This window comes from Antennarius striatus, chromosome 20, assembly GCF_040054535.1.
Source record: "Antennarius striatus isolate MH-2024 chromosome 20, ASM4005453v1, whole genome shotgun sequence".
NCBI lineage: Eukaryota > Metazoa > Chordata > Actinopteri > Lophiiformes > Antennariidae > Antennarius > Antennarius striatus.
In genome coordinates, this window is record NC_090795.1 from 9979336 (window position 1) to 10003177 (window position 23842).

The 23842-nt window shown below is 40.0% G+C and overlaps 2 protein-coding genes across 3 annotated transcripts in view; one reads left to right on the forward strand and one right to left on the reverse strand.

The window, feature by feature from the left end:
• LOC137587902 (early endosome antigen 1-like) overlaps positions 1 to 15425 on the reverse strand; it is a 93406-nt gene extending 77981 nt beyond the window's left edge. The window contains exons 1-2 of the mRNA XM_068304583.1: positions 15167 to 15425; positions 10341 to 10490 (exon numbers count right to left, since the gene is read on the reverse strand). Of these exons, the coding sequence (XP_068160684.1) occupies positions 10341 to 10490; positions 15167 to 15370 (354 nt within the window). The 5' untranslated portion in view covers positions 15371 to 15425. The remainder of the gene's footprint in view (positions 1 to 10340; positions 10491 to 15166) is intronic.
• Positions 15426 to 15746: 321 nt separating this feature from the next.
• Positions 15747 to 23013, forward strand: pex2 (peroxisomal biogenesis factor 2). 2 transcript variants are annotated; one of them, XM_068304160.1, is made up of 3 exons: positions 15889 to 15943; positions 18375 to 18536; positions 21472 to 23013. In XM_068304160.1, the coding sequence occupies exons 2-3, from the start codon at positions 18524 to 18526 to the stop codon at positions 22455 to 22457; spliced, it is 999 nt and encodes a 332-aa protein (XP_068160261.1). In that variant the 5' UTR covers positions 15889 to 15943; positions 18375 to 18523; the 3' UTR covers positions 22458 to 23013. The 2 variants fall into 2 exon arrangements, with proteins under 2 accessions (XP_068160262.1, XP_068160261.1); XM_068304161.1 differs by lacking the exons at positions 15889 to 15943; positions 18375 to 18536 and adding an exon at positions 15747 to 15842.
• The last annotated feature ends 829 nt before the right edge of the window (positions 23014 to 23842 follow it).

Consider the following 23842-nt stretch of genomic DNA (forward strand, 5'->3'; position numbering starts at 1 on the left):
GTGTGTGTGTGTGTGTGTGTGTGTGTGTGTGTGTGTGTTATGTGCTTGTGAGAAAAAGAGAGGGTGGGGGGGTGGGAGGGAATGGCAGAGTCAACTTTACAGAAAAGGAGTGAAAGACAGGGGGCATGAGAGGAAAAGAGAGAACTGGCTGTACTGGTGAAATATTGGCCACTCTATCGCCGTGGTGACAGGGGTCACTCTGGGAAAAGGAAATCAATGCTGACTGCAATGACTCACAGGTCAACACATAGCTGTGCATGTGAGTGTATGCCTGTACTTTGAGGATGGGATTGTGTGTGTTTTTCTTTTTTTTCCAAATATGCATTGGCTAGCCTTAATTATTGTCTAACTCTGTGTTAGTGTTAGTAAAGGATATGGGGTATTGAATTAATAACCAAAATATACAAAGAGGGGCATTCAGGCAGAGTCTGTCCAGATGAAAAGATAAAATCCTTCCATTATATGTACAGTTAATATTTGATGGAGGCAGACTGGCTTCCTTCACGTCAGAGAGGACAAGCTGCTTTTAAAGACTTAAGAATAAAGGGAAAAAAGAAATAAAGGACCTGTTAAATTAGTTAAGTAAGTCATTCTTGTTTGCATTTGTACAGTCGTTTCTAAGAAATTACTTTTTCTCTCAAAATACTTTGTGAAACAAGCCATAACTATAGGAAATGATTTGATGTGTGTTAGAATTTATTTCACTCTTTATTGGTCAAGTTTTGTAATGTCCTTTAATAATAAAAAAAATAAAATAAAATAATTATAAAAATGTTGTTTGTTCGAAGTGTTTCATTGAGTGCCTAATAAAGGCTGATGCTAATGGCAGATTATGGGTTTTTTTAGTAGGCTTGGGAATATGTGTTTTATCATGTATCATCCAAAAAACAAGCAGAAAAATACAAAAAAGAATCACCGTCCTCCACCCCAATATCAAAACATTCATATTCTGGTGCAGCTTTGACGTGTCAATGAGAGGACCTGGCATACGTAGAGGTCAATGGCTAATACAGGTAAGCTTTGTGCAGATGTCTGTGTGTGTGTGTGTGTGTGTGTGTGTGTGTGTGTGTGTGTGTGTGTGTGTGTGTGTGTGTGTGTGTGTGTGTGTGTGTGTGTGTGTGTGTGTGTGTGTGTGTGTGTGTGTGCATGCCTTACATACTCTTGGTTAGCAGGAGTTACGACCTGCTTTCATTATTAAGGTGAGTAGTAAGCTGCATTATGTATGCCTAAACACCCAGTCCATTCATTACAGATGCAATCCGCTAAGTACGCATATAAGCTTTGACTGCTACCTCTCTCTCTCTCTCTCTCTCTCTCTCTCTCTCTCTCTCTCTCTCTCTCTCTCTCTCTCTCTCTCTCTCTCTCTCTCTCTCTCTCTCTCTCTCTCTCTCTCTCTCTCTCTCTCTCTCTCTCTCTCTCTCTCTCTCTCTCTCTCTCTCTCGCTCCCTCTCTCTACTTCTGAACTGTAAAGGACACAAAATATTGGTGTGATGCAAACTGCTTTAGATAAATCAGAAATGGGCACAAATTAATAATAAGCAATGAAACAGCATTAGCTGATTAAGTATGTATGGCTGAGTGACAGGTGTAATTTACAGGCAGCTAGCCTAGGTGTCCGGAATAAGGTCTCATTACGGATCACACTTTGTGTGTGTGTGTGTGTGTGTATGTGTGTGTGTGTGTGTGTGTGTGTGTGTCCATCCCATTAGTAATCAGTCACCAGTGGCCACCACTTTTAGAAAAGGCCTGCAATCTATGATAATGAGGCCTGTGAAGGTTATGACCACAGTAAACTCATTTGTTAGGAGAAGGGCTCATGTGTATGTGTGCGTGTGCATGCATACACGTGCGTGTGATACATCTGTACCTTTAAAGACTTGTAAGGAAGTATACTATTAAAGTAATGGTCAAAATCCGCAGAGTGCATGATGAGAGAGAGAGAGAGAGAGAGAGAGAGAGACAGACAGACAGACAGACAGACAGACAGACAGACAGACAGACAGACAGACAGACAGACAGACAGACAGACAGACAGACAGACAGAGAGAGACAGAGAGAATGCAGAAGAGTGAGAGAATCAGAGCACCTTACATGGACATTGCATCACATTCTTTTTTTTGAGGAAAATAGAACAAGTATTTACGATGCATACTGCCTCTGTACTGCCTAAAGCACGCAAGACCGATACATTTACAAAGCTCACATCTCTGTCTGCACCAGAGGATTTAGGACATAGAATACAATGAAACAGAACCCATCACAATGGGTCTGTTCCCCGGTCGAAATCGAAGGAGGGATAACAGTGATGACAGATGCTAGTTGGTTGGATTTGCAGTCACAAGCCAATTGATAATAGAAATGGTAACAGCACTTTTACAGTAGAAAGAAAAAACAAAGAAACTTTATCATGTAAAAATTCTCATCCCGCTGTCTCTGCCGCTGTCACTGTGCTTTGTCTTCCCTTTCCCCTCTGTTTCTTCTCTTTTGTTCCGAGCCTCCAACCTCCTCACATTCTCGTCTCCTCCTCTCTCATCTGTTTGCCCCTTGCCCACGCCTGCTCCTTTACTGTACTTTTTTTTTTTCTTCCCTACGTCACTTTCCCTTTTCTGGTTTCTTTTATATCAGAAAATAGCCATCCATTTATGCAATCATTCCATTTTTCCACCCCCAATTCCTCTCCATTCCTTTTGTCCCAAGCTAGGTTTACTGAAAGCAACAGACAAGAAAAAACAAAAGCTGGAACACATGTGCTTCAGTCCCTGGATCGTAACAGAAAGAAGGAATGTCTACTTTGTTAGCATACTTGAAGACCCTAGAGCGACTGGTCCTGGAGCTCATGCGTCCACAGGTGCAGGGTGCTATGGACCCTCTCCAGTTTGCCTATCAGGCCAAGGTTGGGGTTGACGATGCTGTCATGTACCTCCTCCACCGCATACTCTCCTACCTGGACGCCGGGGGCTGTGCCGTCAGAGTGCTCTTCTTCGACTTTTCGAGTGCCTTCAACACCATCCAGCCCCAGCTCCTGCAGGATAAACTGACCTCCATGGCTGTGGACCCCTACCTCGTGAGCTGGATTACGGACTACCTAACGGACAGACCCCAGTACGTCCGTATGGGGGACTGTTTGTCTTCTATGGTGACCAGCAGCACGGGGGCGCCACAGGGGACCGTTCTGTCCCCCATTCTCTTCACCCTCTACACATCAGACTTCAAGCACAACTCGGATACATGCCACATACAGAAGTACTCCGATGACACCGCGATAGTGGCATGTATCCGGGAGGGTGATGAGGGGGGGTACAGGGCATTGGTGGCTGACTTCGTGGAGTGGTGCCAACAGAACCAGCTCCAGCTCAACGTCTCCAAGACAAAGGAGATGGTTGTGGATTTCCGGCGGGCACCTCCCTCTCCACAGCCGGTGATCATCAAAGGCAGTGAGGTGGAGGTGGTAGAAAACTATAAGTACCTGGGACTGCAGCTAGACAGCAGACTGGACTGGTCACTCAACTCCAACTGTGTGTACAAGAAGGGGCAGAGCAGGATGTACTTCCTAAGGAGGCTGGCCTCCTTCAACATCTGTCCTAAGCTCCTTTTCATGTTCTGTCAGTCCGTAGTCTCCAGTGTGCTGTCATACGCCATTCTGTGTTGGGGTGGGGGGGCCAGGAAAAGAGATATGGACCGTCTGAACAGACTCATCCGCAGAGCGGGCTCAGTGGTCGGGCTGAGCCTGGACTCTGTGGATATGCTTCTGGAGAGCAGGACCATGTCTAAAATTAAGGCCATCATGAACAACACCAGGCACCCCCTACACACCACCTTCTCCCAGCAGAGAAGCACCTTCAGCGGCAGACTGCTGTCACACAGCGCCTCCACAGAGAGGCTGAGGTCCTCCTTCGTGCCCCGTGCCATCAGGGGGTACAATGACTCTCTCAGGAGGAGCGGGGGGGAGGTGGCGAGGTCAGCACGGGGTTGAAAATGGATTTAATTTAATTTAATTTAAATTTAATTTTATACTGTTGTATATATATATATATATGTATGTGTATATATATATATGTATATATATATATATATATGTATGTGTATGTATATATATATATATATATATATATTATTTATTTATTTTTTATACTGTTTTATATTTTAATTTAATTTTATACTGTTTAGATTTTATTTTATACTGTTTATATTTTAATACTGTAATATTTTTAAATTTTATACTGTTTATATTTTAGTTATAGTTTAGTATATAAGTCCTGTTAGTGCTGCATGTGCCTGTCTGTTAGTGTAATGTATGTCTTGTGGTATGTCCTGTGATGTCAGTGTTTCCTTTTCTCCTGGTGTTTATCCAGTATTATTTGTTATGTAATGCCTGAGCAGTGGATATATGCAATTTCCTCCGGGATTAATAAAGTATCTATCTATCTATCTATCTATCTATCTATCTATCTATCTATCTATCTATCTATCTATCTATCTATCTATCTATCTATCTATCTATCTATCTATCTATCTATCTATCTATCTATCTATCTATCTATCTATCTATCTATCTATCTATGTACTTGAAAAATGTGCGCTTCAATTCCATTTTGTCTAAGTGAGTTTGATGAAAACTTAAAACAAGGCAAATATGACAGCCAACAGAACAGACACATCTTCTTCTAAAGGAAGGTTATTTTTTCTGTGCTGTAAAGATCCTGTATGGCATCAAAATCCAATCAATAAACCTATATAAAAGTATGAGGTGTAAAACCATGCAAGCCTCTACTTTTCATTCCATATTTCGTCTGTTTCGTGACAATATTTTTGTTATGTCTGTGCAAGCCTGTATTGTAAAGAGACTCAGGTGGTCACAAAGTCATCATGCAGAAGCATATTTAAAATCATTTCCTACTGCAACAATTCATCACAGAATGATCGTAAACAAACTGTATGAACCAGCAAGAAGAATTTTACACCCAGGAAAGGATGCACTACAGTTGTTTTATGTTGCTCTGCTGCTGGTGACGGCAGGTTCATTACCATAGACTGAGGCAAACCTGCAACTTAACTTTTTTTCTTACTTGCAACATTCACTGATTAAATGTTTAAGAAGCATTAAAGATGGTTATCAGGAGACACTAAACATGAGATGACATTTCCAAATTCCTTATCCATATTTGACTTTCCCAGTGATATAAAATCGAGAATGTTTGAGAATGTGGAGTATGTTGCGATGCTATGTCCTTCAATAAAAACTCCATCCAAACTTATTCGCTGAATAAATGAATAAATAAAATGGCAATAAAAGAATTATCATACAGGTTGGGGAACTACAATCATTATGGTGTACCCGATGGACAGTTGCAGTCTGTGGCTGATATATTAACAAGGGTTTACAAGGGCAGAGCACTACATATGTAAGTTTGGCCTCATGGCTGACCTTACAATGCACTTAGTATCCTGTACAGGGAGTAATGCTGCAGCCACTCCTACAAGCCATTTATCCCAGCTAACGACCGTCAAGCACTCATAAATCTGCATTAGGAACCTCTTTCGCCCTCACCCTCTCCGCTTTAGTATCCCTTCTCATTGGTTTCCTCCTTTCTTCTGATATTTTCTGCCTCTATCTCTCAGGCTTTCTTGTCATCACCCTTGTCTGCTCATTTTACATTTCACTTTCATTTTGCCATCTTAAAGTTTCCAGTCCCATCATCCCTTTGGCTTCCACTTTCTCGATTTCACCATTTTTTTCTGTCTTCTCACATACTTGCTTCCTCATCATTCATCTTTTCCATCTGTATATCTTTCCTTCTTCTTATTGCTCCTTTTTGCACCTTTCCAGTCGTGTACCCTCCTCTTGCCTCCCACTAGCTAATCTCTTTTACCCCCTCATTCTGATAATTTCTTTCCCTGCAAGTAGAGATGGAATCCCTGAAATGTTTAAACCAGTATTGGCACATCTATTGATTTTACTTAAGCTAATCAGTTAATTATTTGAAAGATCAAAGGGGTGCATCCATTACCACATGGAGGGAAAACTGGGGGTTGGTGGGGGCGATGGTGCAGAGATCTTGGAAGAATGGGGCACGGAAGTTAATATGGTAATGAAGACAATCAATTATCACTCACAGCAAAGTCATTAACAACAACATTAGCATAGTCAACCACTGCAACCTCCTGACCTCCCCGACTGTCTCTCCCACTCTCTCCTCCCTTCGAGCTGCTGGTGCTACACAAGCAGGAGTGTCTGAGAAAGTGAGGGAGATGATGGGGATAAAGGTCACACAGTTCAGAAGCTGTTTTTAATGCAGACCTGAACAGAATTCCACCATCTCTCATTGACTTAAGCTGACCATAGGTTCCTGCTTTTTTAATTTAATAAAAGCTCCTCCTTTGGAGATTGAGACTTTTTACGGCAACAGCTACACAATAACTTCCAGCATTCTTCTTTAATGTGTTGTGTTTAACTACAATCAGAGATGAACAATGGGTTTCGGGAGTGCTACTCTGGAGCGTGCTGCACATGACAAGAAAAGCAAGGTCTCATTATCATGGATTAAGTTGTAAGACCACTTTTCTCATTTGCTTCCTTCAGATTGTAATGGTTCCTGTTCTATTGTTTGCAGAGAATGTCATAAATAGTCACTTTGTGAGATGCACATAAACAAATTGGAGATTCTCATCACAGCTGGAAATATTCCAGCGTCAGGCAGACAATTTACTGTCAACAGTGTAACGACCTACTTGTTTCTTCTCCGATAGCAATGGGACAATATAAATTAAGGTTCTTTGTTAACCTTCTCTTTTATAATCCAGGATCATTAACAATCATTATAAGAGAGATAATTCTGATTTAAGACACAACATATGATAATACAACACATCTCCTGTGTTATAGCTATGTCTGTCATGGTAATATTTGAGAATTATTGTGGGAATAGTCAGATGACAGGATGAGTGGATCAAAGGGAGGGGCAGTGATCCCACATGATCCCTACTGATCTGTTCTGATCTACAGTGATCTCCGTCAGGCCTTCACAGGGCCCCATACTACCCTGAAAAAAAGGCTAAATTCTGGGAATTAAAAAAAACCCTTGCAGACAAACAGTTTGTGTGCACACAGACATATCAAGGGACCAAACACAACCCTATACTAGAATAAAGAAACCAGAAGATGAGCACATAAAGTTTAAGACTCACAATCACACGCAATGTGCATGTGTCCAGTATGCTGGATGAATTATGTTAAGTCTGACTTCAAATCCTTCTTCTGAGAGAACAGACCACAAAGACATTGCCCCAGTGCTGTCTTCTGTTGATTAAAATCATAGAACAAAATTAAACTATTCCAGCTAAATGACTAAACAATGAAGAAAATATGAGGTACTCTTTAAAATCCATGTTTTTGTATATTTACACTCCCCTCAGCCTTAGTTACGAGACAAAAGATGACAGCCGAATGGAGGGAATGTCTTATTAACAAATTATCTAATTATGGGGTTAAAACATTTGGATCTGTGTTCTTCTGATCTGACAAAATCTCACATTATGGCAAATATAAAAATCATAAGATAAAACATATATTATATGTATCAAATTAATCTAGCAGTTTTTGGGAAGTCCGAGAAAGACATGTGATAAACCCTATGCTTGGACAAAAAAAATCAAAACAAAAAAAAGAACAACTTTCGTACAGTCTTCACCCAATCTATTGCTGTAGCAAAAATACGATGGCATAAAGGAACACATTAAAATTTTACTAACTGTGCTGAAATTAAAGCCGAGTGTTAGTTCATACTCAAACTCACTGAATCTCAAGGTTGTTGACCATCTGGCCAACTTCATTGTAAATCTCTAACAATCCTTTTCAATAAAGACCACGCTGCTTGAGAGGTTGGAATTGAATATTGTACTTTTACAGCTTGTTGCTCCAGATTACTTGAACCAAGAGCGTAATTAGATACTCATATCTCAAAATGATATTTAATTTTTATTTGTATGAGAGCAACAAGATGATGCTATATCCGTCTGCTTATGGATGATAAATCGACAACAGGCTAATCACAGCAGTCTAGCACAGAGAATACAAGCCTTGTATTTCATAATATTATGACCACAAAACAAACTCTGTTTAGTGTCCATTACAGTTCAACCCTACTGTGCATCAACAAGACCATACACTACGATTCAATCAGACGTTTGCCGAGCTCCTATTACAGAGCTCGTTGCATCGTTTACATGGTGGAACAGTCCATAAGTACCCCTAAATGCTCTTCATTTGATTGGATTTCACATTATGGACATCAGAGTAGAAACACACTGTTGTCCCCTGACTATCCTAATAGACTGTTGAGTGAAGCAGTCCATTTGTTTGTATTTGTTTACCAATCTAGACCCAGAAAACATACAAAGTAAGAGACAGTGAGAGCATCATTTAAGACAAGTGAAAATGGAGATTCAAAAAGCTGGGAAGATGGGTCAATAGCACAGTAACAAACTATTATGCTCCTTTACGATGCATCTACTCCACTTCTAGAGGAGCTTTTGTTGTCTCAAACAAAACAACAACAAAAAAATGATGTCACTGCATGAAGTTACGGATTCTTGAAGGAATGGGAGATTTTCCTTTAAATGTTTTACCATTTTCTATCTTCATCTATTGCCATTTTGCTGTAATTTTGATACACATAAGACTGACAATAAATAACAATGGCTGACGTCTTTCATAACTGTTGTCACAAAGAGCTCTGTAACTCACCAGAACAACTGGTGAATGAAAATGTATATGCAGATCTAGATAATGTCAGAGTTGATCCATATGTCATTAGATTTAATGTGGAATTTTCCAATACCTATAAGAAGTAATAGCACCAAAAAAGGGTTCAACTAAACATTAACAGGTGCAAATGTTCATTAAATAAAGATGTCATCTACAGGATTCAAACTGAAGTCCTTGACAAGGGGAATCAACAAACTCCACAAGACCAGCCTGGATGATACATGTGTCCAAAATGAGGAATCGAAGAACACATCTAATAAATTCCTGTTGGGATCTTGAAATGCAGGTAGAATATCTTAAATACATAAAAGTACCATAGTGGTTAACGTCTGAATATGTATTACTTATCCTATTTAACAGAGGCCCCTGAGCCCAGGAGAAGAGAAACTGTGAAAATGCTGCTTTTTCAACTTGTTAAAGCAAAACTGTTAAAGAAAATGAAGGTATAATTGACAACAGTTAAAATATACTGCTGAAAATGTTGACAAAAGGAATGTATGGCATTGGCCTTTGTGACCTCTGTAGTGAGAATACAAACTCCATGCCTCTGATCTTCTCCATAATAGCAGATAAGTACTTTGATGTACAATAAGCCATAATTACTTTTCTGTGCGTGAAATCCACAGAGGAGTTAAAGCTGATGGAGACCTGGTTGTAAGTGAAACACTACCTTAAGGTGACTGCATCAAGTGATGACAATGTCTTTACATTCCTGCTTTGGGTTAAGGCAGAGTTGAAAAACAAACAAAAAAGCATTTCCATTGGAACATTTTACACACGGTTCCCCACCTACGGTATACACGCAGCTTGACCTGAAGATTTCACTGCTTGTTGAACAACAGGTCTCCTCCAAGCACAATTTTCTATTGCCTTTCTACAACATACTGATGTTTTTCTGCTAAACAATGAAGATTTCATGGGCTCAACTGTAAGCAATGTTTAGTGTGATCCCCACTGATTGCATTCTATAAAGTAGAGTAGTCTAGGCCTCATAGCATACGCAAACAAAGGAACTGAGATAGAGTGGTTCTGTAGAAAAGAAATTAAAAACTATACTGTAATTCTGTCTCTTCCACCCTCACTGTATTCTCCTTTTCAAAAATGTGCTTGATGTTTGTGTGGATGGTATTCATGAGTCGTCATTTCATTCTCATCATTTCAGCTCCTCTTAGTATGCTAGAAAATATCTACGAAAGGCACAGTGTTAAAAGTAGAAACCAAAATGTAACTGTATTTGTTGTTTGGTTTGGACCCACATTTCTACATGCCTGAGGATACAGTGGGATCTTAAACTTAAAAATATGCTCCAAAACATACTCTATATGCAACAATACAAATTTTCAACGTAAGCTTCATCAGACTCTGAAAGGATTACTTTTTAATATTATTGGTATGAAGAATATTTTTGTCACTGTGAGCATACTGTGTAAAAATCTAAACTTCTTCAAGCTTTCTGTTCATTTGTGACAGTATTTCTTTCTGCAAATAGATAATCTTGATGATACGATTAATACAAAAATTAGTGGCAGTTTCTTAGTTTAGCAAAAATGCTCTGCAAACATTTGTAAATTCTTACTTTCAAACCCCGATCAGACGTGTGTCGCTTTGCCACCCAACTGGAAACATCACCGTCTGCCTTGTTCTGCTGATCCTCAATGGTCTGAAGCAGCAACTGGTTCTGGTCTGTGAGGTCACTCACATAACAATGCAGGAAAATCACTTTCCTCTGCAATAATAAAACAGCAAGATCAAAAAGTGGTATATTTGCTGTTTTAACAAAACAACATTAGCAGTAATACTGTATTTTTCTACAATAAAAAGTGTTTTATTTCATACTGTGAAATTGGTATCATTCACTTCCAAACAGAACTTTTCTTGTCACAAAAAAACAAAATTGCGTAATCGCATAAAGGAGTCTTGAAAAAGAACTTGGAGGATGTGTTTTATAGTTCATTATCTTTTTTCATTGATTGCGCTTTAGCTATTTTGATTCATAAAAGACCAATTTGCCATCTTAACTGTATCTGACATGATGTAAAATGGAAGTTTTAAAGAGACTGGCGTAAATCCATTTAGGGCATATTGCTTGTTGAATTCCACATAATCTGAAATGTAATCCTAGGTGGAAGATGCAGTGGGCTGTATTCAATTCCTTAAATATTCAAAATGTGTAAGTGCATAAACAATAAGTGTGACATTTCCCCTTTCCTTTAAAAAACAAGTACACAATTGCTTTTGAACCGCCCCACTCTTCTCAATCAGGAACACATGTATAGTTTGTGGAGAGCCCACCCTCTGCTGTCATCTCACAATCGTCCATCCCATGCAAAGTAAACAATTACATTAATATTCAACTGATGAGGAAGAGGAGAGCTTCTGCATAACACTGTGTAGGTGATCAGTCGAGTGGGTGAAATTCTCAATCATGGAGAACATAAAGTAGCATAACCTGCAGTGATCATCCAGGAACAGACCTTAACTTCTTTACCTGTTTTTTCCCAATATGTTGGAGCTTAGGTTACACATTTGGTTCAAGACAATGTACGCAGGTTTAGATAATTCCAGAGCTGATCCAAGATTCCCTATTTTTATGGTAATCCAACTGATATTGATCTGACATGTAATCCTTGGTGGAAGATGCAGTGGGCTATATTTTATTCCTTAAAGAGTCAAAGTCACTGTATTACTAATTTAAAGTCAAGGTTTATATTGCTGGTGGCCTAACAGCTTTCAGTTGCTTCAGGTTAGCAACTATTATCACTACGCAGCTGCCACGTTACAGAGTGTGGTCTAGTTTGCAAAAAACATTTACATACATGTCAACATCATCAGATTGCTCCCTGTAAGAACTGACTTGAGGATCCTTAAGATTTTCCAGTACCTATAAGTAATAATAACACATAAAAAAGTTCCAACTAAACATTTACAGTAGCAAATGTTCATTAAATAATGAAATCGTCTCGATCCTTGACAAGGGAATCAACTATCTCAACCACAAGATCAGCCTGGATGATACACGTGTCCAAAATGAGGAATCGAAGAACACATCTTATAAATTACTGTTGGGACCTGAAATGCAGGAACAATATCTAAAAGACAAAAAAGTTCCATAATGGTTGATGTATGAATATGTACTGCTTATCCTATTTAACAGAGGCACCTGAGCCCAGGAGAAGAGAAACTGTGAAAATGCTGCTTTTTCAACTTGCTTTGAAGAAAATGAAGGTATAATTGACAACAGTTAAAATATACTGTACTGCTGAAAATGTTGAGAAAAGGATTGTATGGCATTGACCTTTGTGACCTCTGTAGTGAGAATACAAACTCCATGCTTCCTATCTTCTCCATAATAGCAGATAAGTACTTTGATGTACAATAAGCCATAATTACTTTTCTGTGCGTGAAATCCACAGAGGAGTTAAAGCTGATGGAGACCTGGCCATAAGTGAAACACTACCTTAAGGTGACTGCATCAAGTGATGACAATGTCTTTATGTTCCTGTCTTGGGTTGATGCAGAGTTGAAAAACAAACAAAAAAGCATTTCCATTGGAACATTTTACACACGGTTCCCCACCTACGGTATACACGCAGCTTAACATGAAGACTTCACTGCTTGTTGAACAGCAGGTCTCCTCCAAGCACAATTTTCTATTGCCTTTATACAATATACTGATGTTTTTCTCCTAAACAATGAAGATTTCATGGGCTCAACTGTAAACAATGTTTAGTGTGATCCCCACTGATTGCATTCTATAAAGTAGAGGAGCCCATGGCCTCATGGCATACGCAAACAAAGGAAGTGGGATACTGTAGAAAAGAAACAAAAGTCATGAACTGTTATTCTCTCTCTTCCACCCTCACTGTTTTCTCCTTTTCAAAAGTATGCTTGATATTTGTGTAGATGGTATTCATGAGTAGACATTTCATTCTTGTCATTTCAGCTCCTCTTATTGTCCTGGAGAATATCTAAGAAAGGCACCCTGTTCAAAGGAAAGTCTAAAAAGTAAGTGTATTTGTTGTTTCATTTGTACCCACATTTCTACATGTGAGCATACAATGGGATCTTCAACTTAAAAATATGCTCTAAAATATGCTCCATATGTAGCAATACGAATTTTAAACCTAAGCTTCATCAGTCTCTAAAAAGATTTTTTTAATAATAACTTTTTAATATTAACAGCATGAGAATATTTTTTGTCACTCTGAGCACATTTATATCAAATAAAGTATGAAGATCAGGAACATATTCTCTCATAAGTCAAAAAGCCCAGCAACCATTTATAAGTCCGCACATCTAAACCCCGATCAAATATGTTGCTTCACCATCCAACTGGAAGTTGGCCTTGCAAATGTGACCCCAACGACCCAACGGTAGAATTTTTTTTTTATTTTATACCATCAAATTAGTGCCAAACTACAATTTCTCTTAAATAAAGCAGCATGGATTTTAAAATTTATGTATTTACAACTTAGACATGAATATTTTTGTTTTTTGTATATTATCAATCAACAAATTGACAATATACAAAAAGCAAAAATATTCATGTGTAAATGCTAAGTTGTAAATCCATGAATTGTATATTATCAATTAGTAATTAGTAAGAAGAGAAAGAAGTGGAACGCCAAGAGTATAGGACTGAGAGTAGGGACGTTGAATGTTGGAACTAAGGCATGAAAAGGTAGAGAGTTGGTTGACATAATGATGAGGAGGAAGGTGGACACACTGTGTGTCCAGGAGACCAGGTGGAAAGGTAGTCATGGAAGTCATATGTTTGATTCGCATGTTTGATTTGGCAAAAGTTTTACACCGGATGCCCTTCCTGACACAACCCTCTGTATTTATCCATGCTTGGGACCGGCACAATAAGACACTGGCTTGTGTCCTCTTGCGGCTAAAATCAAGTAACATTTCGCATTATTTGTGAGGAAAACTCAAAATAAATCTTGAACGAGATATTTAAACTGTTGTTTGACTTAGGTACTGCAAAAAGAATGAATAGAATATTTTAAATACAAAAGGAGGTGAAAAAATTGCCTTCAACTGAATTAGTTTAATGACATTCTTTAACCATTAGCTTGTTCTCGTTTGAACTTTATAGAACAACTGAACTTTACATCAAGATTATTGCCTTAATTTCATTATGAAGCATCACCGTCATGAGGGGAATTGAATTACTTTTGAAGTTTCAACCCTAATTCACTTCGATTAAAAACTGTAATACCAGTCTTGGCAGTCATGGACGTCAGAAACTTGAAGCTTTCAACTTTTACGTTAATCCTAAAACACCCAAGATTTCCACTACATCTGAACTGTATTATTAAAAAGGAAAACTTTATGAGTAAGTAATAGTTGGTCAGGGAGAAAACCTGGCCAGGAAATAAGCTATTCCCTGTTGCTGCCTTGTGTTCAGATTTCACATTTTATAGTTCAGAGAAAAACATGACATCCCAATGTGCCAACTAGTTCAATATGTTCTCACTGTTTTTCAATTCTAATAATTTTTTCAAGTAGTGAGTTGGTCCAAGTACCTCAGCATTTTAGCAAACATTACAAACCTACAATGCATTCATGGATGAATGGGCATTGTGTTTTCGATGGACAAGCTTTATGATTAACTGTCCACATTAACCTTTAGGACTTGAAGCTCCTGGGTTCTAAACATATAACCTTGTTAAGGAGGCCCGCGACTGGGCCCGACTGACCGAAACCCATCTCTGAAACCTTGTTACATTAGCTTTGATGCACAGCCCAGCTCACACAGGCCACATTCTGTAGCTAAATGATGTCACATGACAATCCCGATGATTAGAAACCTCTCTTTTTTAAATATGAGTGTGGATCTGTGTTCCTGATCTCTGCCGCTCAGATGGAAACATAATGCAATTTGCCACCTGTTACAAGTGCTGCGGCTTTATGAAAGCCCCCACGTGCTTCCTCCTGTCATTTGTCTGACAGGAGGGAGGTCATCCTCTGATGCCCCAGTCACAGTGGACAGGATGCTCTTTGATAAGTATCAGATGGATGATATAATGAGATGTTGGTAGCAAAATCATGTACAGACTTTAGCCCTGAATGGGTCCTCAATATTTTCTTTTTTATTAATTTATGATGTTGTCTAGACCCATGAATACAATCAAGGGTCCAGAATCCTGGATGGTTACCTAATGTCCCCAGGAAATTGGGTGCAGTTTGATTTCATATCTGATTAAGTAAAAAAAAAAAAAAGGCTAATAGTGAGTGAGAAGAAACGCCTCAAGTGAAAGATCACTTCTTTAATAGGAATATAGCATACTACTGTTGAATCTTTTTTTAATATTATAACAGAAATATAATTCTATTTCATTTCTGATTAAATAATATTTATGTGCACTAACATCCGGGAGAGAAAAGTGTAATCACCTGAAGCAGTTCCTCCTGAGTCATGGAGGCGTCCAGGTCCAGACATCTAAATCTCTGCTCATGAAGTTCCTTGACTTCACTTAGAAGCAGTTTGATGCTGTTCGTCTCAGTCCCACGTCCTCGGGTGGATCCGTTCACAGTTACACTTCCCTGATCAGACAGCTTCAACCTCACTCCTGGTTCTGTCGTTGACTTTTGACTCATTATTCACTAACACAGGTAATCACGACACACATCAAATTATTTCATGTTCTTACAGTTTACACCAAAGAAAGCTGATGTTTGGTAACATAATATAAGTCAACGTAATGTATTTCTAATGCATGTTAAACATGATCGTTTCTTTATTTGTTTTTGATAATTACCGTGGCGCCAACGACTTGGTCGCTATGCATCGTTACCACAACGGAGGACTTGATATAAATCATTTCAAGTCGCAGTGAAGTTTCTCCCTATGGCTTGCCGCTGTGTTGCCGCTGTGGAATCTGATTGGCTTATTTTGACGGTCGGCGTCACAAACGTGACATTCCGGAAAATCATAGGCTTCTTTCCTCAAGGAGGCGGGGTTCTTTTTTGCAACCCGGAAATGTATTTTGTTTTGTCGCTGTATCGCTGCATGGTCGTGACAGCCAGGACTGGTGTGTGTTGAATTCACCTTTCCTCTGAAAAGGAATGGGTAAATATGCCGTTGTGTCGTTCGATTTAAAGCCAGCGCCATTATCGACATTCAACATGTGACGTCTTTGTTTTCTCATCACCTCCGTGTTGCTGTTAAGAGTCAGTATTAACGCTTAAATAGTATTTAATACCTTGTTATGCACGTTTGCTTCACAAATCAACAGTTTGTGATCAGAATATATCAGCGTGTATTATGGATACATGTAGCTTCAGTTGAACAGCTATTATGAATTAGCTTGGGTCATCTCCGGACATATTTAGCAAAAGCAACCCCGAATTGTACCCAGACCATTTGAGTTTATTCCCTTCAAATTATGTTATGCTCCAACACATACTTCCATTATTCCTTTAATAATCAGTGCCAGAGATCAAAAGCTTCCACATTGTGAAACACGGCAAAGTTAATCGTATTGATTTTCAAGAAACTACTGACTTCATTTCTCTCATCCAAATCATAAACTACTCTTCTCTTTCCCAGTCTTGGCGATATCTCTCGTTAAAGGTGGCTTTGAGTGCGCTGCTCTAACACATACGGCCAAAATCTAATCCCTGCTGTCATTATCACATAATACTCTCGCCTTATTATCAAAATGGAGCAGATTTGGGTTTTGTTGTTTTTTAAGACTGATGGGCACGGGATAAAAAATTAAAAGAGGCGATGTCATTGCGAGGTGAATTTGGAGTGGCTGAACACATGAGCGAACACTTAATGTAATGAGTATATTTAAGGGAGTCACTGAAATACAGTGGGGCTGTGATCTCACTCTGGAGTCAGAAGGTCATTTTACACAGTTTCCTAGGCAAGCGATAAAGGTGGAGGGGTTTTCTGTACACTTGGCTGGCAAGAATGTCTCCCTAGATGGATTACATGGATTAGTTAATAGTTTGGTTATTTGGTTTGGTTATTTATTTCATTGCATTTCTTGAGCAATGTGAGAGGATTGCTTCAGTTGAAGATCACGGTTCTATAAGTGATCCAACATTCGATCAGTTCTGATTTTACTTCTCTTGTGCTATGCATTCTAGTTTTGCATAGATTGTCATAATAGTTAATCTTAACATTCTCTGAAATCTCGGTGTGTTACGCTGAATGTATACATCATTTTCAGATTTTTAGATATTTTCTGCCTCGTATTTGTAATCCATTTACAAGCTGAGATGAACCGTAACATGATTGTGTGTCATTAGATGTCCAGTTTTCTAAAATTTTTCACTGATACAAATCAAAGATCAATTCCTATCAGTAGTAAATGTGTTGTGGGTTTGACTTTCGTATAAACTCATCTAAAAGTGACCTTCACATTCTCATTAAAAAAATTTTGGACACAAAAGGCAGCTTCTCCTTAGTTTTGAATTTCCATTGTGAAACAGGCATAAAATTGTGTCATTCATTTTGCCTGTTTGTCATGCAAAGAGAAGCCTAGAATGTGCTGATAAAATATTCCCCCGCATAACACATTCTTTCTGCATGAGGTGAGGCCTCACTGATCTCTCATTGACTCCTTAGATAGACGCAAACCTCAATTTTCCCTTTTATTATCTGCTTTGCATTTTCCTCCACATCCATTGTGTTTTTCTACCCTCTAAATGTTTTATTACTGTGTAAGTTGTTTTTTACAAACCCTTGTACTTATTACTCATACCGCCTTAGCATACTCTACCTTCGTACTCATGAAATCAATTAATTCTCTTAAATAATTTACCTCTTGAGCAATTCAGATTAAGCAGGGCACATTTTTTATGTGTCAGATAGGCTGTTCTGTGTATGTGTATTTTTTTTCTCTTTGTGTTCAGGCATTAACTTGGTACTCACCCCATGGCTTGGAGGACTCTTGGGTGATTAGACACAGAGGAGAGCCTTGATAAAACATTAGTGTGACACACACACACACACACACACACATACACACACACACACACACACACACACACACACACACACACACCCTGAAGACTCCTCTGTGCATTTGCACACATTCATTTTTCATGAAACAGACTCATAACAATTAGTCTGGTTACCGCCTGGGTAATCTTAGGTCCTCGTAATGCCTGTGGTCTGCTGTATGACATCACTCTCTTAAAAGTTCTAAACCTGACATTCTCATCCGTTTTCATATTGAGGACATTAGCAGGCCATGGCTAATAAGCCCATACTCATTCCTGGTGAAAGAAGGGCAATAAAGTGAGGGAGCGAGGGAGAGAGGGGGGAGTGCTTAGAGGAATAGCTTTTATTCACCAGAGCTTTTACACAAATTAATTTACATGAGTGAGAGAAGAAAATGTAAAGTTGTAATCCTGCATGCTTTTGCCAATGCATAGCCTATTTCTCGCTACAAACATCATAGGCAGCCAAGTGAAGGTTTATGCATTATTTCAGGAAATATATTATGTTAACAGCTATAGCTAAGTGCTCAGGAATTTGAACATTGCACTATGCCAAGAGCTAAAATCAAGACTTTTGGACACGCAGTTTCCAACTGGTGTGGTGAGATAGCCATGTGCGCAGCTTCAGAATACTTGTTCGTTGCAGAAAATGTTGCACCTCCCCAGCATCCTTCAGTCTGTAGTCCCCAGCCCTAGACACGACTCATCCCTTCCCTAGACGACAAAACCAAGGTCAAGAACAAAGTGCAGCCTTGCTCTGTCTATTGGCTATTCCCTGGATGCCCACACCTCGGTATGGCTGAGACAGGTATGCTTTAGCAATGTTCCCTCCTCCTTTATTGTGGTTGCCAGTCTCAAGGTCAGTTCCTAGGCAGAGGTTTGTGCTTATCTATTTCCCCTCATTTTTTTCTCTCCTCCTTCAATAGCATTTCTCCCAGATTTTTTTCTTCATTGAATCAGAAAGTGATTTACATATCCCAGCTTGGGATTTCATGACGTTTTGTCTGACATACCTGTCTGTTTTTTCCATATGTGACTTTTTTTTTATCCATCCATTTTTGTCAAGTCCATCTTTTCCAAAGCTTAGCTGTCATTAAAACTTGTTGTCTAGTTTTTCAGAGGATGCAGTGCGGCAACAAGGTCTCGGTCGGATGCGCTGTGTGCTTTTGTTGCCTCTTGTCTCCTCCTTCACAGTGGTCTTGGCCTCTTTCGCCTTGAAGTTGTGCCACGGTGTGCTCTGTGTTAGACTGAATATTGTTGTTGTTGTTGTTCGTAAGCTATGGCAGCCTTGAATTGGTGGACTGTCTTTGTCTCAACGAGATGCTCGAGCCAAAGGAAGGAAGGGGAAAAAAATCTTATCTCACCTAGATCAAAATATCTTTGTAAAATTTGCAAGATGTTTTTTTTAAGTGTTTTATACAGTTCAAACAAAAGAAAAGTGAGAACTCAGAATGTTCAGGTGCATTTCTCTTGACTGGGGAACTTCTCTAACCCGCCTTCCCATTTTGTCGGCCTGATAAATGCCTTCTATCTGGGTCAGTTGGTTGGCTGACCAACAAGAGAATCATAAAGTCAATATAGCTCATCAGGTGTTTATACGTACAAGTAAATACATCAATGAGAACCCGTCTGTCTGCTTGTATCTCTGTACACTTTGAGCAAACGCTGTAGCTATACACACACACACACACACACACACACACACTCACACACACTCATATCATGCTGGTGTTCTGTAAACGCTGGCATTGACTGTGACTTTTGACTATTACATAAGGAACATGGATTTCCAGCTGTCCTCAGTAAAAGCCCTGTAAATTCAAATGCTTAATTTTTATAGGCAGCCCAGCATTGACTGAAGTGTCTGCTTGTTATATATTTGGCAAGTGCTGCAAGTCTGAAGGGAAGCTGTCAATAGCAATCCCAGCTATTGATATGGCAGTGGGCAGGAGATGTTACTTGGCCCCCGACTCCGGCATCCCTCTGATCCCTCTACATCATAATTACATTAATATTGACAGACCCTTGACAATAGTCACATTACTATTGATAGGTGGCTGTCAATACCGTGTTTCCCCAAATAAAACATATTCATTCATAACTTGTAAACTGCTCGATAAAAGGCTTTGAAAAGAATATTGGACCCGGCCGGGTTTACTCTCCCGAGAGAGCTGCTGCTGTGACAGGGATTTCCACCACCTGGCTGTGTGTGTGTGTGTGTGTGTGTGTGTGTGGACTGAGATTAATTTAACTTTGTATGGAGCTCTGTATAGATAAAGTCTACCCACTTGACACACACACAGCAACACAATCTGCACATTTTCTCCCATCAAGGAAAAACTTTCAGATTAAGCTAAACAATTGGAGCCTGTTTATTGGTTACCATACACACTCAGACTATTTCTTTTAATCCAAACGCTACTTCCATCACAGGCGAGGCTGTAGTCACTAAACATGCCAGCATTTCAAATGCAGCTCAGTAAATTTGTCACACCTGCTTATTTCAGCGTGAATTCACTCTTTTCTCATTCATTTGCTAATTCTAACTTAGTCGGACAGTGTATCCTGGCTCTATTGAAACGTCATGAATACACAGATGGTCCCGCACACCGCAATAAACCCTAGAATTGCCACCGTATATTAGAATATATTTTTTACCTCCTCAAGTAATGTCTAAAATGACCATCATCTCTCTCTCTTTCTGTCAAAACTGCCATATTTACCCAGCTGAAATCTCTTTTAAAGCCTCGTGACAAATCCTGTTCAGTGAGACACAAAAGCCACTGTCAGAAAAGGCCTCTCTGTCTCTCTCTCAGTATGGGCCTCTTGCTTCTTGCTCTGTCTCTCCTTGTGTTAGTTAGTCTCCCACTTCTTAAGCCTTTCATTTGAGGAAAGGGCAGATAAAACCGGGGGAACTGTGAGCAGTTTGAAAACGTATGCAGCGCAAAATAGCTCAGACATCACAATGGTGAGATCCCATATGGAGTCGACTCTAGGGGGAGTAAAATTGTTCCACATTTGGCAAATGTTTACGGTGTACCAGAGACTGTGCCGTCAGCTTAATCCCTAGTGATGTGATTTGTACACACACCCCTATCTCCAGAGGGAGCAGGCACCAAGAGCCCCTGGGCTTCATCTCCGGTGTGTGTGTATGAGTGTGTGCTTATATACAGGAGAGAGCAGTCTAAGACCCCCTGCTCCTTCGCATCACGCAGCTCAAAGGTTGCATTAAGGACGGGTTTTACATGTGAAAAGTGATTTCCGTTCCTATGTATAGAGAAAAATAACCCCCCTAACAGGATGGGTCGCACATTGGGGCCTCATTCCCCCAAACAACCAAGTTAACAGTTGTGTATATATTTCGTGTTTGTGCTTTTAAAATCAAACTAGATGTTGCCTACACTTTGATAAAATGTTTTATAAAAAATTTAATTGTTAAGTCTCAAACACAATTTGATGGCAGACTTTATGAAAAATGTCTTTTTGTTCAACCTAGTTCCCGTGTATTGCAAGTTTTTCACTTTTTCAATTTTTTATTCAGCCAAATGCTACTTAATCACCTGTTTCACTAAATGTACACTTTAGCGGAAAGCTAATTTGACAAAGCATAAACTAGATATAGGAATGAAGCTTTAACTGAATAACAGTGAGACCCATACTTCATCTAATGCCTTTTCATGAAGTGCAAAATGTGGAAATGCTGAAAAATATACTCAACATATTGTTTTTTGTTTTCTCAACAGGTTCAGAAGGAAAGGATAGTAAACAGACAGCTGGAGTTTCTGGCCCACAAACCAATGTCGACCCACAGACGCCGGTGTTGCGCATCAACCAGCTGGATGCCCTTGAGCTAGACTCAGCCCTCGAGCATCTGCTGTGGACCCAGTTCTCCCAGTGCTTCCACAACTGGCACCCAGGCCTACTCACCCCAGTGGAGCCTGAATTGAGGGCTTTACTCCAGCTGCTCCTGTGGCGGTTCACACTGTATTCCAGCAGCACCACTGTGGGCCAGTCTTTACTGAGCCTGCGTTACCACAACATCCATTCTTCATCGCACCATTACACACCTCTATCCCGCAGGCAGACAGTAGGTTTGGCGTTGCTCACCACAGGTGCACACTGGTTGCAGGAACGTTTGTACAGCCTGCGGCTGCTGTTAGGTTTGAGCGCAGGAGGACACTTGTGTGAAAGAGATGGCAGTGATCTCCAAAAGGGTCTCCGCAAATGCTTGACCCTTGTTTCTGGTGTCGCACAGCTCGCAAGTCTCATCAACTTCCTTGTGTTCTTAAGAAAAGGACGCTATCCTGTCCTGGCAGAAAGGATTGTGGGTGCTCGGGCGGTTTTCAGTAAGCCAAACGTAGTCAGAGACGTAACCTACCAGTACATGAACCGGGAGCTGCTTTGGCACGGCTTCTCTGAATTCCTCATCTTCCTGTTACCATTGATCAATATGAGGAAACTGAAGGATAATGTGTCTTTGCTTATTTTTGGCGGAGAAAATAGTGATCAGAAGACAGCGGCAGAAGAACGACGGCTGGTCACAGAATGTGGACTGTGTGGGGAGTGGCCGACCCTACCTCACACAGTTGGCTGCAGACATGTTTTTTGCTACTACTGCATCAAAAGCCACAGTATTGCCGATGCTACCCTCACCTGTCCCAACTGCGGTGCAGAGGCGGGACCGCCTGAACCGGTTCGGATGGATGTGGAGATAATTGACATGTTGTGATTTGACCTTATTTTTAATTACAGGGACAAGGAATGCAAATATAGCTTAATTTTATTACCATGTTGAGATGACTTTTGAAATAAATATTAAAAGAAATTGTGAGTAAAAGGATTTAAGTCCTTGCCTCCTTTTTTGGAAGACTCACATGGAAGTCATGCAGGAGTTTATGACAGTCTTCATGATGTCTATGTCCTCTCTGAACACTCATCGACCTGCATGTTTAATGTATGTCTGAATATATTGACAATCCTCTGCCCCTTCATTTCTCTGCTGGACTTTAGACAGAACTATTTGTCTTTGGTGAACTGGACAGACTACAGAGAACCACACCAAGCATATATTTGATGAGCAAACATGTTGATTTATTCTCCAAATTGCCATGTGTGCGCGTGCGCATGCACATGTGTGCTGGAATGGGAATATTTGTTCTGATGAAAAATGCAGAAATTCAGCTGAATAAATAATGGGAGGAATTTCTGATGCCTCTCATCATGACCAAATTAGCATTTGTTGTGTATTTTGTGCGTAAATTGTATTTCAACATAATTAAAATTGATAAAGTGCTACCTCTTGGGTGTTTATTTAGTTAAATGGAGGAGAAAGAGATGAGGGTAAGTTATAACAATCTGCACACTTCTCTCTTGAACGGCTTGGTCGTTCTAACTCCCATTATCCATTTTCACAGCACCCCAACATGCTCAAGATCAAGGGGCCAGCCGGGGGCTTGGATTGACTCTCGCGTACACACACATACACACACTCTTGACAACCAGCCTCTCTTTTCCCTTGGCCCTTCTCTCTTTCACTGCCTTTCCATCTCCCTCCCTCTGTAATCTCAAGGGCCCTCGCCCCTATAAGACTGTAGTAAACTGTACCAAAACCCTGGCAGTCGTCTCCTTCCTCGCAGGCGAATTACTCTCTAATCCCTGTAATGAGTCCAAAGATGCTTATTTATGCTGGAGTTAACCTCCACCAGTGAGCCCAGCCCCCGGCCAAACGCACCCCAGCTGATTGAAGCCTTTCCTTGGCTGACAAGAGAGGAGTGGGTAAGGGAGGTGTGCTCCCTCCTGCCTCTCCTTCCCTCCTCCCACGTCTCCTCTCTTGCTCTGATCACTAGGGCTTAATTGCTGATTGCCAAGACGATCAATCGGAACTGCAGGCATGATAGAAAGCCAATTGCAGGGAGCTGTTCTAAAATCTACAGACTTGTGTGTGTCAGAAGTACACACATTTGCACTCAGATGAGGTTAATGTTTCTGCTGAGCGGAGAGGATAAGCGTGAATACCTTGAAGAATACTGTACTGGGTTAGTCATAAATTATTAAATAACTGACCGATGTGATCTTTTTTTCCTCATAGAACATCCACAGGTCTGAAGACTGCAT